Source organism: Cervus elaphus, chromosome 7, assembly GCF_910594005.1.
Source record: "Cervus elaphus chromosome 7, mCerEla1.1, whole genome shotgun sequence".
Taxonomy (NCBI): domain Eukaryota; kingdom Metazoa; phylum Chordata; class Mammalia; order Artiodactyla; family Cervidae; genus Cervus; species Cervus elaphus.
Window position 1 is genome coordinate 51,447,947 of NC_057821.1, and position 18,159 is coordinate 51,466,105.

Below are 18,159 nucleotides of genomic sequence, written 5' to 3' on the forward strand. Positions count from 1 at the left end.
TACACATACTCACACACACAAACCTGAGCTGTGTGAGCCTGTACACTCTCTGAGCCTCAGCTCAAGTATGGTCCTGGGTATGAAGCCTTTTCTGGCCAGTGTACTAACCACCACTGAACTCCCAACTTTTTCTCTTGGATCTACATCATACGTACATACCATATTATAACATGTATAATAACTTAATATACTCATTTCTTTACATGTTTTTCTCCAAACTGTGAACTCTTTGAGGAGGACTCTCTTGTTGTCTCAGACGATAACAAACTCGGCATAATGAGTACTTGTTGATGGGTGGATGGGTGGCTAATGCATGGATTTCTAAATGCAGAGGTTCCTGTACGGAGAAATAACCTCGAGGCGTCCGAGCGCCGCATCCCCCTTTCCTCCCTTTGTAAGAACTCCTGACTTGGTGTTGTCACTTAAACTTGGGCCACCTTCACTCTGGTGACGAAGCTCAGTGTTTTAAAGGGATGGACCTGGGGGTGATAGAAAGCAGCCTCTTGAGAGAGAAGTGTTCAAATGTGGTGGTTCCTGAACGAACTGTGTCTTAACTGTGAACACGTTACCCTGGAACCTGCTCGACCTATGTTTTGAACCAAATTCCTGTCTGCCATGCCACCTTTCTGAGGTCAGGAAAGCCCCGCGAAGGAAGATTGAAAGTGAACATGTCACCGGTAATCACCCGTCAGACGGTCTTGTTTCAGACAAAGGAGAGGCGTCATTTCACGGCCCGTCCGCACGGGCGGGATAGCAAGGAGAGGAAGTGTGCAGGGCTGTCCAGCCGGGCGGGGCGGTCTCTGACACCCGGCGAACAATGGCACGCTGTGCCGCCGGGTGGGTGTGCCGGCAGAGGATGTGCAGGCCGGGAGGGGGCCGGGGCAGTCCTGCTGACGGCGGGAGCCCTGCCCTGGAGCCCACGCCCGCCGCCCGCCAGGGCCCAGAGGCGCAGGCTGTCGTATTTCTGGAACCTAAGTGGGCAGCCTTGTGTCCGAGCGTGCAACAGGAGTTGTCATCTCAGAGTGGGAATGGACAGGCCAGCCCTCCACTTCTGTGGCCCCATCACCCCGGGCCTTCCTTCCGAAGCCGGGAGGCCATTACCAGCAGCTTGTCTGTCACCCTCACCTGGGGACCCTGGGGGTTGGTGGGGACGAGGCTCGAGAGAGCAGAGGAGCCTGGGGCTCACGAGTCGGTTTCCGAAGCCCCCGTGGGCCGTCTTTCCTGCCGAAGTGCCGCGTCAGTCCGTCCTTCTGTCCCCGCGGACGCCGTGGTGGTGCCTGCTCTTCAGGTCTGTCCTCTGAGCCTGAGAGCACCGCCTGGCTCCGGGGCTCCTCTCGCCTGTCTGTCCCCCCGGGGCTCCTTTACTGCTGCGGCAGCCTGTCCTCCCCGCCCCGCTCAGGGCTCCGTGGGGCATGTGCAGTGAGGCTCAACTTTTCACCTCATTCCTCAGCACAGCAGCTTTCCCAGAACTGAGCGGTCTGACAGGCTGAGGCAGAGCTGCCTGGGGTGCTGTTCCTCCAGGTGAAAGGGGCCCAGACCCAGAGCCGCCCGCGCGCTTGCACTTGGGTCTGGGCCCTGAGCAGCAGCGGGGGGAGTCACTGGGACAAGGCCTGGGAAGTGCTGGGCATGGGGGCCATGGAGCCCCCGGGGCCATGACCTGCCCTCGTCTGCGGTCAGGACCCTCTTCCGGGGCCACAGGCTCCTCCTCACCCCGCCCCCGGGTTCTGGAAAAGCTCCTTCCCCGGCCGCTTTTGTCTTGTGTGTTCAGCACCTCATGCACCCCGGAGCCAACAGCAGAACTAGATCATCGGAGGGTCCAGTGCCTCCAGAGCGATTGCCAGGGGGAAATGCCAGAGAACATGGGGGCAGGCTGTGAGGACATGGCGGGCCCCAGAGCACTAATGTCTGAAAGCATGACCGGCGGGAGGTGCAGGTTTGTGTTGTTTGTGAATAAGATTCAGACCAAGGAAGGCTGTTTACCCAGCAGAGGCCGGCAAGAACCCCAGGGAGCCCAACAGCCGTTCTGTGTGGAGAGAACTCCCGGCTGGGGACCTTTCCCCTCGTCCGGCTCACCACGGCGGGCTCCTTGGTCCTGCTCCCGCTCCGCGTGGAAGTCCTGAAAGTGTGTGTCTGCGCTCAGGATGCTGGCGTCCACCTAGAGCTGAGCGGAGTCCTGTTCTGGGTCTCTCGGTGGACGCCTCTGGGCTTCCCCTGAATGTTTAGTTGTTTGGCTCGGGTGGAGAACTTGCTTCTGAAAACTGGGCTTCACATTTCCCAGTGTTAGTGTGAAGACTGGGCCCCCTCCTCTGCGGGTCTCCCTGGGTGCACGCTCCCTGGAGCCCTGGTGATGGGCGTCCGAGCTGGGAGGAAGCAGGGCTGTGCAGAAGGCCAGGCGGCCTGAGTTCAGAGACTGTCCATCACGGGCGGGCGACCTCAAACCTGTTGCTCCTCAGTGCCTCCGTCTGCCTGTCTTTAAAAATGGGGTTAACCGTTGAACTTCTTTCAAAGAATTGTTGTAGAAGTGATAATCGGTTCTACAAACTGCTCATTAGAACAGTGACACGCAGTAAAACACCCAGCATTGATGCCATTATTGTTAGTTATTCATTCTTTCAGCAAATATTTGCCAAACCCTGTGTTAGGCCCTAAGAATCGATCATGGACGACACACACACCCAGTCCCCGTGGGGAGTGTAGGTGGGAAGAACAGGTCAGTTACTCAAGTTGGCTGCCTTTTGAAAGACAGACTGACATCGCTGGTGAATTGTGTGTATTAACTGCTAACAAGCAGTGATGTGATACAATCAAGGCTTCTAGCAAACGTTTTACTATGTACTTTGATTTCTTTATTCTTGTTTTATCTTGATTTTTATCCTTTCTGACCCTGCTGAAAATTCAATAGCAATTCAGGGATATGGAATTATCATGTAAATATGAGAAAATTAACATTGATTTATTACTTAATTTAAAATAATAACAAAGACGTTTTCTTTTTGTGTGAAAAATTTTTTTTTTTTTGGAAAATTTTTAACTTGGGAAATTCACAAAGATTGGATTAAGAAGTATTCATCCCAGCGTGGCAATTGTTAATCACACCAAATGGTCAATTCACTTAAAAAAAGAAAAGCTAAGATTTTCTTTTTTTCAGTGAAACAAACAAACCAAAAAATGCCTTTTTTTCCTGCAGAACACTTTAAGAAATGTCACGGGAAATGCATTCACAGACCATATTTGAAAGCACCTATTTTTCATGAAAAATTATGTTTAAACTCCACTGATGATGGAGCTGAATTTTCCTTCCTGTCCTGTTTGTCTCTAACATGGACTTTTCTTGATGTGGTATTTCCAACATCCTCCACTGTGACTGGCTTTTGCTTCCTTTACCTAGATACATTATGTTTATTCCCATTCTTTATAGATATTAGAAAAAAGCCCTGAGTTAAAATCTAGATCTGGGAAAGCAGTAACTTCAGAGAAGGCAAAGCCGGTTAAAACCACACCTTCCTTCAGCAGAAACATGTGGGCTGTTTCTAATCAAATTACCACACGCTTGTCGAGTTGTCCCCTCTGCAAACTTTTCCTAATATTTTTCTGTAAATGATGTTAAGTTAAATGGCCCATAATTGCTTGTTCTATCTCGTAGCCCTGTTTAGAATAATGCAGGGTAACACTTTCCAGACCTCAGGAATCTGATCTGTCATCAGAGGACTTGTACAAATACCAGTTAGACCTTCGCCCAGCACCACCCCGGTCCGTGGCGGGGGTCTTGAAAAGGCCCCTCTTCCCCGTGGCTGTGCTCCCCACCCCGGCAGGAAGCCAGACCCTCCCTTCCCTGTGGCTCCGTCTTCCCCAGCCCCCCTGGAGGCCCCCTATCGCTCAATCCTGGTCCTCTGACCCCCAGGGCCCTCGTCCCCCACTGCTGCCCTCCTGCCCTTTGTGGGGGAAGAGGAAGCTGGCCAGGCAGACCAAGGGCGAGCCCCCTCTCTGCTGGGACCAGGAGAGCAGCAGCTGGGCTCCTGGCCCAGCGTCCCCGCAGGCCCCACGTCTGCCCTCTCATCACCGGTGGGCGCAGCAGCGTGGATGCTGTCAGCAGAGCCTCGCTTCGTACAGAGCTTCCTCTTTGTAATTACTCCCTGACCTTCTCACCGCTCGTGTTTATAAGGAGTTTATGTCTCGAAACCACTGTTTACGCTCTTAATCCTCCCTCCCAGGCTCCTCCTGCTAAGCTTTGTGTCTCTCCTTAACCACGCTGCCCCCTGCCCCTCTCCTTCCGGGGACGAACCCGCGAGGGCCGTGCACCTGGCTGTCTGCACTCGAGTCTCGGCTGCACCATGGCCTATCCTCCTCCATGCCGGGCCCCCGGGCAGGCGACACTCCTCATAAAGCCTGAGCTCCTCCCTGGCTGCCCACCCCTCAAGAGTGTTTGTATCTAATGAAATGATAGTTGTGTCCCGACCACAACGCCCCCGACTTCCTTCCGTTGCTCCTTGAAGGGTTCGTGATTAGATGCGGATCAGAATGGTGCCATTCCGCTTTGGGGGGAAGAAGGTACAGATTTTAGAGGAACCCCTACTGGTGCAACAAACGGTGCAACCTGCATTAGGACCGCTGGTCTGCGCATTTCCTAACGCATGACAGGTTTCCTGGGTAAGTCAGAAGTGCTCCGCCTCCTAAACCTGGTGTGAGAACGCCTAAACTAAGAAACAGGTCAGCACTCAGCCGCTGAGAAGCTCTGCGGCTCTCAGGGTTCGTTGTAGGGATCCCTTGGCGCACTCGCCACATCCATACCTTCAGCGTCTCAGAAGACGTGTCAGCGCATGTAAAGTAGACTGTCTCTATCTGACTGCGGCCTTAGAGGAGTAATCCTGAAGCAACGTTCACTGAATTCCTGCCGTGGAAACGAGTCCTCGCAGCCCACGAGAAACGTGCAGGCAGATGAAGCAGGGTCCTCGGCCGTAGACAAGGGGATGGTGTGGAGGCTGTGGGCCAGGCCGAAGCAGGGCAGCGGGGCGCTCACTGGACCGGGAGGTGGCAGCCGGACAGCAGCAGGTGCCAGGACGTTGCAGACAGAGATCGCGGGGCCGGGGCGGCGGGCCGGGGCGGCAGGATGGTGCTGTAGGACAGGCGGCACGTGAGGGCAGGAGGGGGCCGTCACCCCATCGCGATCCCCCGAGGACCCAGGCACTCCGTTCACGGGGCAGGTGCAGGGCGCTGAGCTCTGGCACGATTTCGGAGTCTCGAGCTGGCACTGGGCCTGGGGGCCTGATGTGGACGATGACAGTCGGGTTTGGGGCCTGATGTGCACAAGCATTGAGGGGCGTTTAGGGGAGGGGGTCGTGAGCAGGAGCTGGTCCCCCACAGGCACGCATCTGTGGGTGCAGGAGGTCAGTCTCAGAAACCCGGCTGACGAAGCTGGTTAAGAACCACACATGAAACATTTGTGTCCAAGGTTCAGGAGTCCGGACTCCTCAGAGGGGTAAAGGGCTGACACCAAAGAGCTGACGTGAGCTGGCAGGCGGTGCCCCCATCCCAGTCCAGGCAGGCTGAATTTCAGGGATGAGCAGAGACCTACTTTCAAAGTGATGTGCCCGGAAGGCGGGATGCAGAGCGTTTAGTTCCTGAGGATGAAAGGCTCGCCTAAGTATAAGGTGCTTCGCGCCGCGTGTTATCGCTTTCATTACTGTCATCATGGTTAATTATCACCATCAGCATCGTCGTGGACGCCCGTGGAATCATTAGTTATCAGAGGCCATCTCAAAGGCTTCTTTGAGCCATTGGCTCCTGAGGTTTCCTGTAGTGTGTGCCTGGTTCTGTTCCCCGACGGCTTCAGGCAGCAATGGCCACATGCTCCTTCACAGCCAGCACTGCGTCGGGACCGATGGTCCCGGGAAAGAGGAAGAGCTGAGTCCCTCCTCTGATCCTGCTCTTCTCTTTGCCAGGCCCTGGGGCCCAGCACATTCCAGGGCCAACCCCAGAACTGCCGCCTTGCCAGCGGGCTAGAAGTCAGATGCCACGGGAGACGCTGGGCGGCCGTCCACGTCCACTGCCTTCCCGACACCCGCCCCGCCCCCGCCCGCAGAAACCGGCCTCTGTGCACATCCTCACGCCGGACGCCGCTTCCCGGCCTGGAATCTGCATGGACCCCTGCGCTGCTGCAGCAGATGGGACACCGCACACATTGTCCCCTTGTGGCTCCAGGCTCAGAAGCCTGAGTGAGTTTCAGGAACTAAGATCCCGGCACTGACAGAGCTGTGCTCCTTCCAGGGGCTTAGGGTCTGGGTGTTCTACTGGAAGAAAATACTGAGTTGATCACGTTGAACCATTGCTGGGTCACAGAGTTTTCTGTTGTTTGGAAAACACATTGTTAATCACTTTGAGGAGAAAGAAGACATGAAGATTCCAGTTAGCTGTCAGTTGAAAGTTTGATAATGCCCACCCTCGAAAACACCGTGAGCAGATGTGGGCCCCTGTGGGCGAGGTCAGCCCACATGTGTGCTGTTTCTGAGGGACTGAAGGCAGGGGCCAGGAGCAGTGGGGTGACTGTGGCTTGAAAAAGAGGCCCAGAAGGCGTCCCGGAGCAGGGACCACTTCCCCCCAGGTGGAGACAGGGCCTCTCCCAGACCCCCGCGGTGAGTGCCCACCCCAGCCGGGCAGAGCTCAGCCCTCCTCCCCGCACGCCTCGCCCTCTTCTCCTTGCGCTTGGACTCTCTTCCGTCCTGTTCCTGCTGTCATGAGCCTCAAAACCATGTCATCCTTAAGCCCCACTGAGTCCCTCTTCCTCTGAGACCATCAGCCTCCCCTTTGACAGGCGTCATCTGACCTCTGGCCAGTCACTATGGGGTGACCCCTTGCAGAATCTTCCTCTCCGTGACCGATCTTGATGAAAACTTCAGTCAGATGCGTTGGACTAGGCTTTGGATAGACTCTCTAAAACAGGTTTCCAAAACACAGTTTTCATTAACGTCACGTTTCCCCGGTGAAGAGGAGTGGCCTGACTGAAGATGGCTCTCTTGCTAACAATGTTAACTTGCAGTGACAGGGTGAAAAAACCAGAATTCTAATGACTCATGGGTCAGATGAACAGGGAGATGAAGAGAGAGAAAGTGTGGGTCAGAAAGAACAGCTGTGATTCCCTGTGAAGCCCCCGAGCCAGTGCCGCCCCCCGAGGCGAGAAAGGAGCCATTTTCACCCAGTCTGGCTCGTCTGCGGACGTGGCGTGCTTGTCCGGGAGTATGGGCCTGCCCTGGCTCCTCAGTGGACAGAGCGTGCATGTCCATGGACGTGGAGCCGGCCCTGGCTTGTCCGCGGGCGTGTGGTTTGCGTGTCTGTGGACAAGGAGCCGGGCCTCGGGTTGGTGGCTGTGACTCGCTGTCTTTGTGAATCAGCCCCTCCCAGCTGCCCTGCAGGCGAAGTGGGTGCCTCCACTTTGGCCCCGTGTCTGCCCCGCTGCTCAGGGAGGCCTCGGGAAGAGACATGAGCAGACAGCCCAGGGTGGGCAGTGAGAGCCTGGCCCCACCACCACGCGGGCCTGGCCGACCCCAGGGGAGTGAGGACGGTTCCCACTGGAATCTGTCTGTGAGACCAGGGCGCTCATCCCATCGGGACAGCAGGGGCCAAGGCCGCGGTTCTCATTGTGGATTTCTTTAATGTATTTATCAAAAGGCCGTCACTTTCATGTCTGGCTAAACATGAAGCAAAGCTTCTGCCTGTCCATTGAGAGTGTCCACTGCGGTCACCTTTCTTCCTGTCCAGCCATCTCACATCCAAGCCTGGGTCCTAAGAAGCCTCATGTTCACAGCTTTATTGCTCTGGAATGAACAGAGATCCTGGGCTTCCCAGGCGACTCAGTGGTGAAGAATCCACGTGCCAATACAGGAGACGCAGGAGATTTGGGTTTGATCCCTGGGTCAGGAAGATGCCCTGGAGGGGGAAATGGCAAGCCACCCCAGTATTCTTGCCTGGAGAATCCCGGGGACAGAGGAGCCTGGCGGGCTACCGTCCATGGGGTCGCAAAGAGTCAGACATGACTGAGCGTCCGGACACACACACAGACCCCGTGGTGGTGGCTTTCAGCAGAAACACCTTTGCACACCTGCTCAGGTTGGTGTCAGCCTTCTGACTCAGTTGCGCCTCTCCTCAGTTAAGTAATATTAAGGTGATTCTGCCCCCAACCTCTGCTGAAATCCAAACAGAGCCACCCGCTGCTTACTGGAAACACTCTCCTTTCCTTGTCTGCGTCTTTCATGATATTGCTCTCTTTTTTTTTTTTTAAGTAACTCAACCTCTTTTCTGTCTTCCTCCCTCGTCTTTACAATTTTTCCAGGCAGCTGGACTTTACTTTCGATCCCCTTGTACTTGGTGGTCTGTATCACAGAGCCTACAGGGATGGTTTGTTTTAAACTTGAGTTGACTGTCAGTCATTATTTCTGCTGCATCGTCTGTCTGTGACATTTTTGTGCCCTGACCCTCACGTGGACAGCAGGTTAGGTTGTGGTTTTTGCAGGTATTGTTCATGTAAACCACCGGCAGAGGTTTTAGTTTATTCATGGAGAGTAAGCAGCATGGGGAACCCCACGAGGGTCAGGCTCACGCGAGTTCAGAGAAGGCTGCTGTTGAAATGGCACCTTGGCCTCCATCCTCATCTTCCCCTGACTCAGCGCTCATTCCCCGTGCTAATTGAGGGATGATTGTCCTAAACTGCACAAAAGTACTGGGAGGTGAAATTATCGTGCGTGAAGCGTGTTGCGATCTCACCATCAAAGATGCAGCGTTAGTGTAAATTGCGGTGATTATCCTCCCGGGAACTCCTCAGACGGCCTCCGGATGCCCTGACTGTGTCTGTGCACGTCCCCGCCTGCCCCTCGGGGGTGCTGGTCTCAGGCCTGGGGTCCGTTCCTGGGAGTCGAGGGGACTCAGAGTAGCTCAGGGCCTGGAAGTTGGGAAGAGGCCTGGTCACAGAATGGCCCCCAGAGTCCCTCTTCCTCCCTCTTCCTCTGACGGGCGCCTGGAAACTCTTCCTCCTAGAAGCTGTGTTTCAAGTGACACTGGGGCCCAGCCCTGCCCACCCAAAGCCGTTGTCCCAGTGACGTGTCTAAAACACAAATCAGAAACCCTGAACTGCGCCTCCGCCCACAGGCAGAGTTGTTTCTCTGTGGAGTGGGCGCTTCTGAGTGGGCGGGGGAAGGACAGAGCTCTGATGGCCCGCAGGCCCCCGGGAGGTCAGGTGAGGGCCCCCGCGAGGTTGGGTGAGGGCCCCCAGGAGGCCTGCATGTCCCTGAGCACCTTCACCCCCGCCCAGCCCACCCCAAGGCCTGGAGGTCTCCAGGAGTGGACGCGGGTGAGCAAGGAGACAGACGCTCGTGAGGTCACCGTCTTCTCTGCCCAAGTCTTGACCTCGAAACCCGCTGACTGGCTCCCCTTCCTCATCACCAGGAGCGTGGTTAGCAGAGACGTGCTTCTGGTGGCGCGTGGGGATGTACTTCTAATTCCCCCTCTTCCCAACCAATGATAACATTGAAATTTTGGGTAAACAGCATTTGAAAGGGACTGGAACTTGAGAGTCACTTAACTGCTAAAATACGGCTCTTCTCGTATCCACAAACCACCCGTTATAAGCATTTCCGTGCCCAGCTGATCGCAAGAGACTTTGGAAAGTCGTAAGCCAGTACATCGTAAGAGATACCAACTGCCTCTTGCCCTGAGATACGGCTGAGCGGTCTCCTCTGAGTTATGACATCCTGGGCATTTAGAGACCATGGACCACAGAGTCCAGCCGTACATGACACGAAGAACTGGTTCTCTGTGAATCAGAACATATTTTGCTGCAAATAACGTTATTTGTCATGCCCATCATTAGTAAGCAAACTAATTCACTTTAAGAAGCTTATGGAAGCTTATAGAAAGGAAGAGATGTTTATAGAGTATTGAAAGGCAGACACTCATTTATAAGTAAACTTATTAATTGCTTATAGTTAATATATACATGTAATTTAAAAATGAGAAGACTTCTGATTTGGGTTTGATGACATAATCTAAAAAAAAAATAGAATGTAATAAATTACTCGATTTTTAATTTTGTCATCATGAAGAACCTGTGAGAAAATGGCACATTGGTCATGTCTCCTAAATTTCAGCATTTCTCCTTAAATTGCATGGATCTGTCTTTAGGTTTGGAAATGGTCCTCTGTGGGGTAGGGGATGGTGCAGCCAGGGGCTGTTGGAGCTGGAGGCTTCATGAAAAGGAAATCTCATGAAGGTTTTTCCCTGAAGAAATTTTCCTCTCCCTGCACTTCTACGCTGTACAGTTTCTGCCTTGGTTGTTCAATACAAAGTGTTTCAATTTAAATGCTAGCTTCCCAAGGAGAGACTTTGAATAGATGGGCAAACTAGATAAACTGGCGATTCAGTTTTTGTGAAAGATTATACATCCGAGGGCCTACCTTGTGGAAAAGGATGCAGAAGCATCTGGCTTGGTGGGAGGGGGCAGCGTTTCCATCAGCAAAGGATGGTATTGAAGCTGCATCATCTGGACCGGGGGCCTGTGAGGCGGGCAGATGATGGGGTCGCCCTAATGTGTCCCTGTCCCAGTCCTGGGACCTGTGGCTCCTTAAAGCCCAGATTCTTGCTGGGCCCCATCCCTGGAGTGTGATGTGAGGTCTTGCTGGTGCCCACGCTCACTTCTATAACGTGCCCGTGGGTACTGCTGGCCCGGGGCCACCCTTAGACCGCCAGCTTAGAACGTGTGGTGCAGAGGTTCTGGTTGTCGCGTCGTTTGTGTCTAGGAGTATCTTATAAGAAGCCGTTCCCGGGTTTTCTGTTTCATTCCTAGTTCAGTCTCTGACTGACAGGGTGACTAGCCCTCCTGGTTTGTGCAGAACTGAGGAGTTCTGGGGCTTCCCAGTTGGGGCTAGTGGTAAAGCACCCGCCTGCCAGTGCAGGAGACGTCAGAGAGGCAAGTGTGATCCCTGGGTCGGGAGGATCTGCTGGAGGAGGGCATGGCAACCCACTCCTGGATTCTTGCCTGGAGAATCCCATGGACAGAGGAGCCTGGTGGGCTACAAGTCCATGGGGTCACAAAGAGTCAGACACGACTGAGCGACTAAACAACAGCTAAATAGGAGTCTTCAAAACCAGTAGATGCTTTTCATTTGAACAGTTGTATGTTCTAATGTAAAAACTGGTTTATAGCCTTCTTTTTCTGAGTTTATTTAAGGCCCGTGGATGACTGTTCACTCACTGTGCTGTGGGCAGATGAGACATCTCATCCCGCCAACATTCGCTGATGCTGTTTCCACTGGTGCCCATTGACTGCATGTGACTCCAGCCCCCTGGGATACATGTGCGTGCCGACACATGGGTGCACACACACACAGGACTGACATGTCAGCAGGAAAACACAGAAGGTGATAAGATGGGCTTATTTCAAACAAGCGTGTTAGAAGTAGCAAGACCGGGCACCACCCTTTACCAGCTGTGTGACGCTGCCCGGGCCCCCGGCCTCTCTGTGCCTCTGTTACTCGGAAATGCAGACCATGATGCTGCCCCTTAGTGTTGTCGGGTCAGGGCAACAGTGGCAGGTGGGAGGTACCAGTAAATATCACTCTCTAAGTAATTGATTTTACTGTGTATTTTGTGAAATTTTAGCAAGTCTAAAATTGAGGTTAGGTGACTATTTATGATCCTAAGCAACATTAAGTCTCAGTCTTTAAATTTTGTTTAAATTTAATTTTTATTAAAATTCTAATTTTAACAAATCCTGAAATTGATTTTTTAACATTTAAAGTTTAGTTTTACTATGTAAAGCGCCACGTCCTGGTTTAATGGGCAGTGTCTTCCTTTCTCAGGGACAGACACAGTCACGCTGCCCTCACAGTCAGAGGCCGCTTGTGTGTGCGAGTCACTCAGTCGTGTCCGGCTCTCTGCGACCCTGTGGACTGCAAACCGCTCCTCTGTCCATGGGATGCTCCAGGCAAGAATCCTGGAGTGGGTTGCCAAGCCTTCCTCCAGGGGCTCTTCCCGACCCAGGGATGGAACCCGTGTTCTGTGTCTCCGCGTTGGCAGGCGGGCTCTTTACCGCTAGCGCCGCCTGGGAAGCCCCAGAGGCCCCTCGGATGAATGAAGCAGAGCGCTTGCTGCCGTTCTGCGTTTTCAGCTCTCGGGGAGGGGCCACAGGCCTGCATGTTTCTATGATCCCATGCTTGTTCCCGCACGTTTCCGGTGGCCCGTGGTCTTCTCTTCAGTCTGTTCAGGAGAGCCCGGAGCAGAGCGCAGGCTTGGGAATCAGAGGAGCTGAAGCTCAGCTCTCAGCCCGGACACTGATCAGCCCTGTCGTGGCTTCATATGTGAAGGGGGAACCATGTGTTTACTACAGAGTTATTCCACAGATGAAAATGCGGTATGGAGGTCAGCGCAGCCCGCTCACGGGAGGTGCTCAGGTCATGATGGACCAGGAGCCAACGGGTGACCGTGCTTCCTGGGACAGAACTTCATGTTTGACATTTTCTCTGAAGCAGACAAAAGCCACCCCCTCGTGTGAGGAAATAATCGGGGCCTGGGAGCCCAGACGTTCACATGGGCCGGGGACGGGCTCCCCCCAGCCAGGCTGGACACATCCACAGGCGGTGGCTGAGAGTCCAGGGGTCCCGCCTCTGCAGTGGGGATCCACTGGCCCCGCCTTGGGTGCGGCTCCAGACCTGCCTAACAGATCTGAAAAGGAGGACCCCAAGGACCACCCTGTTTTCAGGTGAGTTAAGGATATATCACAAAATGAAGTTCAAGAGTGTTTGTAACAATATAGACACACTGCCTCACAAGGTGAACTTCACAATGGATGACATCCAACCGGAAATCACTGGTTTGCAAAGAAGCAGGACAATATATCCCACAGTGAAGAGGAAAAGAATCCACCAAAACCAGTGCAGAAGTGACCTGGATGTTGACACCCGTGGCAGGGGCGTTAGACATTAAGCCCACGTGTGGAACACTGCTTCATAGACCGAAAAGCTAGAGGGAAGATATGGAGAAGACAGTTGGACTTGCAGAGATGAAACCCGCCATGTCCGCTGTGAAAATTACATCAGATGGAATTAAGGGGCGACTGCTTTACAGAGGAAGACCCCAGTGCCCCTGGAGACCGTCTGAGATGAAACACAGAAAGAATTTTCCAGGAAACGAAGACTGTCAGCTCTCCAGGGCAGCTTTAAGTGCCCAGATGTGCTAGTAGTCAGAGTCACAGTGAAGAGAGGGAATTGAAAAAACACATGAAGAAATAACAAATAAATTTTTTTCAAATTTCATGAAAACTCTAAGCACACAGACGTAAAAAGCTCCACAAACCTCAAGCACAAGAAACAGGGAGAAAACATTCCAGAGGGGTCTCACGATCATGGAGCATAAGCCAGAGACAAAGAGGACGTGTCACAGGACCCGTGACCTGCGAGGGGCAGAGCTAAGGAGGAAGCCCTCTGTACGCCTGGGCCGTGAGCCTCTGAACATAGTTAAAGTGAAGCCCCAGAGTGGGCTCCCCGCCCTGCCCTGTAGATGCTCCAGTAATATGTGAAGCAAGGCAGGGATAGCAAACCGGGGCTTCACGGTGACGCCTTTAGCAGAAACACTCGTGTGTGTGAGTGTGCAGCTGAAGCCATCTGCTTACGGGTCTCGTGTGGTCAGTTCCTTGTTTGGTCTTCTTCCTGCTCTCCGTGCAGATAGAAACATTGAGTTTCATTCATTAGGCCAGGTCGAGTCCACCTGACTGAAGAAGATCTTGGCTCTAATGTAAGTGTGTTAGTTTTCAGGAGGCAGTTGGGGGTGCCAGCTGGCCGGACACTGGGGCTTGGGCGGCATGTGGGCAGTGGGAAGGTTGCCCAGGGACAGAAGAATGCCTGGAAAGGGCTGGGGGCTGCCGCTCACCTGCCCAGGCTGCCAGCAGCGCGTCCCCCTCCCTCCGGACTCCGGGTCGGTCACAGGACACGCTCGTCTCTGATGCAGGCGGGAGGACAGTTTCTCAGCCCCTCCTCCGCTCTGTTCCACCTGCCGTGACTCAGGGGGCGCGTCCTGACTGCTCCATGCCGGGCGACATGAGTCATGCGACGGTTCATTCAGAGAGAAGTTGCTGTATATTCGCAGTGAAAGCTTCTAAGGGCTCAGCGCGGAGTTGTGTTGGAGGCCTGCACTTAAGTGGCTTTATGGGCTGGCTTGCTCACGTGTGCAACCTCTGGGCATGGGGCACAGTCCAGGGAAGAGGAACGGGGTGGGGGCACCCTTCTGAGTGTGCAGCCCACCCAGCCCGGGGCCCGTGGGTGCCCGTCAGCCCTTCCTCTCATCCCCCAGTGGCTCTGGACGGGGGCCTGGGGTGGACGGATGGGGACCTGGGCTGGTCTGGGGCCTGGGGTGGATGGATGGAGACCTGGGCTGGACGGGGACCTGGCTGGACAGCTCGAGCTGTACTGGCCCCTGGGGCTGATGAGGGCACAGGAAGCCCGTTGCAGAGCCGCGCGTGTCCGCAGCCCTCAGAGCTGTTAGAAGGAAGCCGTGCTCATAGCCGCAGCTGCAGCAGCACAGGCCCCCCCACCCCCACCCCGGCGTCCGCCGCAGGTGGTCTCCAGCGCAGGAGCCGGCGTGTCAGGGTCCTTCCGTGGCGTCCCGTCCCGCGTCCATGTGGGGAGCTGGTCATCTTAATAAGTTCATGTTCCTTGAGTGGACCCCTGAAGTTGAAGGCACCACCCCCAAACCCGCATACACCTCCAGAGTGAGGCTCCCACGCCCGACACGCACATGGTGGTTATTTTCACTGAAGCCCGTCCCCATCTTGCACCTGCATCTCCTCCATCAGCCAAGGCCCTCTGCACTCCTTTCTGGGGGAACTGAACCCGGATCCAGCTCACTGCCTCCTCTCCGAGCCCGAGCCCCCTGCTGGCCCCGCAGCTTCCTCAGAGCATGCACTCCCACCCGCAGCTGGCCCTCCAGACGACAGCCAGAGCCACACTGGACCAGAAGCGAGCAGACTGCTCTGCCCCCACCTCCCCACCTGCTCAGAATGTGCCTCAAGGTGCCCGCGGCCTGCCCCTCCCCGAGCCAGGCCCCTGCCCTGCGCCCTCCGCCTCCTGACCCTTCAGGCCTCCCTGGGCACGCGGGCCAGGCCCCGGGGAGCCAGAGGGCAGTGCTGGCTCCTTCCTGCCCTGGGGCTCCGTGTCCACGTCGCTCTGTCCTGAGAGCCTCCAGGAAGCAGCAGCGCCCGCCGCAGCTCCCCCCCCACCGCCTCTGTGACCTGAGTGCCGGCCAGGACCTGACGCGCTGGCCCGGCTGCTGGGGGGCCGGCCCTGCTCGCCGTGGAAGGGCAGGCCTGCAGGGCAGCGCGGGGTCTGGGCTCAGATTCTGGTCGTGGCCGTGGTGCTCACCACCTCTCTCACCTGGAGGAGGGCCGGTCCTCCTTGTGGTGGGGTGGGCTCCCAGGCCTCCCAGCCCTGGCTCAAGTTGTCCAGAGAAGCGAGAGACAGTGTCTGCCTGTCCCTGCCCTCCCAGCTGACCATGGAGCCACGGACTGCGGAGGTCCCCTGAGCTCCACGGTTCTTCATCGCAGGAAGGACTGCATCCTTCAGCAGGTGGGAGGGCGCGGGTGCAAGGAGGGCTTCACAGACAGCCGTTTTCCTCTCATCTGGGAAATAATCACAGCCGCGACTTTGCCTGAAACTAGGGCTGGACTGAAACCCCATCAAGTTCCGTTCCTACCCCTGATTCCAAACATTTTTCTCTTCCTTAAAGTCAATATTCTTTGGGTGGGAGGAAATGAAATTTTGTAGCATTTCAACAGATGGCGCTGCTAGTAGCTATTATCTGACATAAAAAGTAAAACTCAGCTTTACTACCTTAAAGTAACTAGCCTCCAACTAATAAATGGAAAAAAAATAATCTCACTAAAAATTTGCTCTTGTGTCCCGGGACGATAAATTAATTTATTTAGCCCTTTATGTTGCTGAACGCTGGGGTAGTGACTAGTTTTACCCCTTCCATGCAGTGAAGCCGGCCCTGGAATGCACGCTGAGCTGGTGCTTCCTGAGCGGACAGGACAGGACGCTTCTCTGAGGGGCGGAGAGAAGACCATGCACAGCCGGGCAGCCCACCCTGGCTTCTGATGTAAACACAAACCGGGATCTGTCTGCCCAGATGCTCCAGAGCGATGCAAATACCGCATCCTCGGCAACTGCACTCTCGGCAGGAAGTCACTGGCTGGGCAGAGGGTGCGGGGAGAGACGCGCGCCTGCTGGGGTCTCGGGAGAGGAGGCTCCCGGAGGACAAGGCCCAGCTCGCGGCTTCCTGGACCGACGTCCCTTTGGCCTGGGAGCAGCCGCCTCCTCGCCCTGCAGCCGTGCCCTGGCCGCTGGGTGCGGTCTTCCTGATTGCACACTCCAGTGCAGATTGCAAATATTTGGCAGGATTCCTCCTTCTGTGGGAACCAGACAAGTCGTAACACCCACTGGACGCTCCATAGGGCTGTGCAGGAAAGGACGGCGTCATCTCGGGTTTCAGAGCGTGGAGACTGAGGTCACGGGGCTCCGCTCCCCCTGGAGCTGAGGCCCCGGGCATGCTCCAGGGGGAGAGTGGCGGCCCCCGTCTGGCCCCCTCCGCCAGCCCAGGTCCCCGGGCACCGCCAGCGCTCCGCCCCGAGCCCAGCTCATGCCCTGCCTTGAGGCTCCGTCACCAAGAGAGGGATGGAGGGTTGGGCCTCGGGCGTGTTCAGGAGCAGGAGGCCGGGGGCGAGGCTGCAAACCTGACCCTCGGGAAGCCCCACGTGTCAGGTGAAGCAGCCACATGCCTCGCTTGGCTTCCATGCCCTTGGCTCCTTTCCGTCCACCTGTGCCCGCCGCCCGCCCCACGAGAAAGCAGGGAGACCCCCACGGGGAGGAGAGTGGCCGGGAGGGAGCCCGCTGCCCTGGGGGGGCGCGAGCCGGTCCTCTGAGCAGGAGGACGGGCGGGGGGCACGGCGTCAACGGCCTTCTCACTACTTTCTAGGATTGAACAGCATTTTGTTTTTAACCTTATTACTAAACTCACTTAGCAAACCAAGAGCTGTACTACCTATATCCCGCTGACCCTGGGGCCACGCAGGACTGAGGGTGCTGCACCCTCACAGCTGGAGAGGCAGAGTCCGCCCCAGCTTCACCGCCCTGCGTCTGCGGGCCCAGCCTCAGCCCCAGGAGCCGCAGGGCCGCGCGGTGCTGGAAAGCCAGGGGAATCGCGCTTGGCACCCCCACCTCACTTCTTAGGGCCTCGCTGCCTTTGTTTGTGGGGCAGGGGGATGGAGGTGAACGGTCAAAGATAAAGAACGGGAGGGCGGGCGTGTGTCCGAAGGAAGTGGGGGGAATGCTGTGCTCAGGCCTGAGGTCAGCTCGGCAGGCCCACGCTGGCGGCAGGAATGCTGCATGACGGGGCTATGATTCCAGGTGACAGGACTCCAGCGGGGGCATCACAGTATCCTCGGAGCTGGCTCCATGGTTGGCCGCCCCCAGGTTTAGTGAAACAGAGATCACTTGCTCTTGGGAGTTTTGGCGACACTTGGGTGTGTGGCCGCCACAAAGACGCGAAGCGTGTCTGCCGCCCTGGGGGGCTTCTGCGGCCCCTCTGCCGGATCCCGCGCCCACTTTTTGGCCACGTTAGCCGTTGTTCTGACTGTCACTGGAAGGGAGCCTTCCCCTGGAGCTTGCCTGTGGCGCCCTCAGGAGATGGGAGCAAGGCCCCGCCTGCCGGGGGTCTGTCCCTGCACCCCACCCCGCAGGCCCAGCACAGCCGGCGGCTGCCTCTGGGGCAAGCGGGGTGCTGCCTGTGTGGACATCATGCCGAGGTCTGTGTGGGCTCCAGTGCGTGTCTGTTGGGCAGACACCCATGAGGGGCTCAGGTGGGACAGGTGGATGCCCGTCAGGGGCTCACGTGGGACAGGCGGACGCCCATGAGTGTCTCACGTGGGACAGGTGGACACCGTGCAGGGGGCTCACATGGGCAGGCGAACGCCCTTGAGGGGCTCAGGTGGGACAGGCGGACGCCCGTGAGGGGGCTCACGTGGGGCAGGCGGACGCCCGTGAGGGGCTCACGTGGGACAGGCGGACGCCCGTGAGGGGTCTCACGTGGGGCAGGCGGACGCCCGTGAGGGGGCTCACGTGGGGCAGG

The 18,159-nt window shown here is 56.1% G+C and overlaps 1 protein-coding gene across 2 annotated transcripts in view; it reads left to right on the forward strand.

The window, feature by feature from the left end:
* GMDS (GDP-mannose 4,6-dehydratase) overlaps positions 1-18,159 on the forward strand; it is a 425,568-nt gene that overhangs the window by 373,174 nt on the left and 34,235 nt on the right. The window contains exon 10 of one of the 2 annotated variants that reach the window (XM_043908677.1): positions 5,940-6,299. The exons of the other annotated variant lie outside the window; for it this stretch is intronic. Within the exon in view, the coding sequence (XP_043764612.1) occupies positions 5,940-6,212 (273 nt within the window). The 3' untranslated portion in view covers positions 6,213-6,299. Of the gene's footprint in view, positions 1-5,939; positions 6,300-18,159 lie in introns of those variants that run through there. 2 annotated transcript variants of the gene reach the window in all.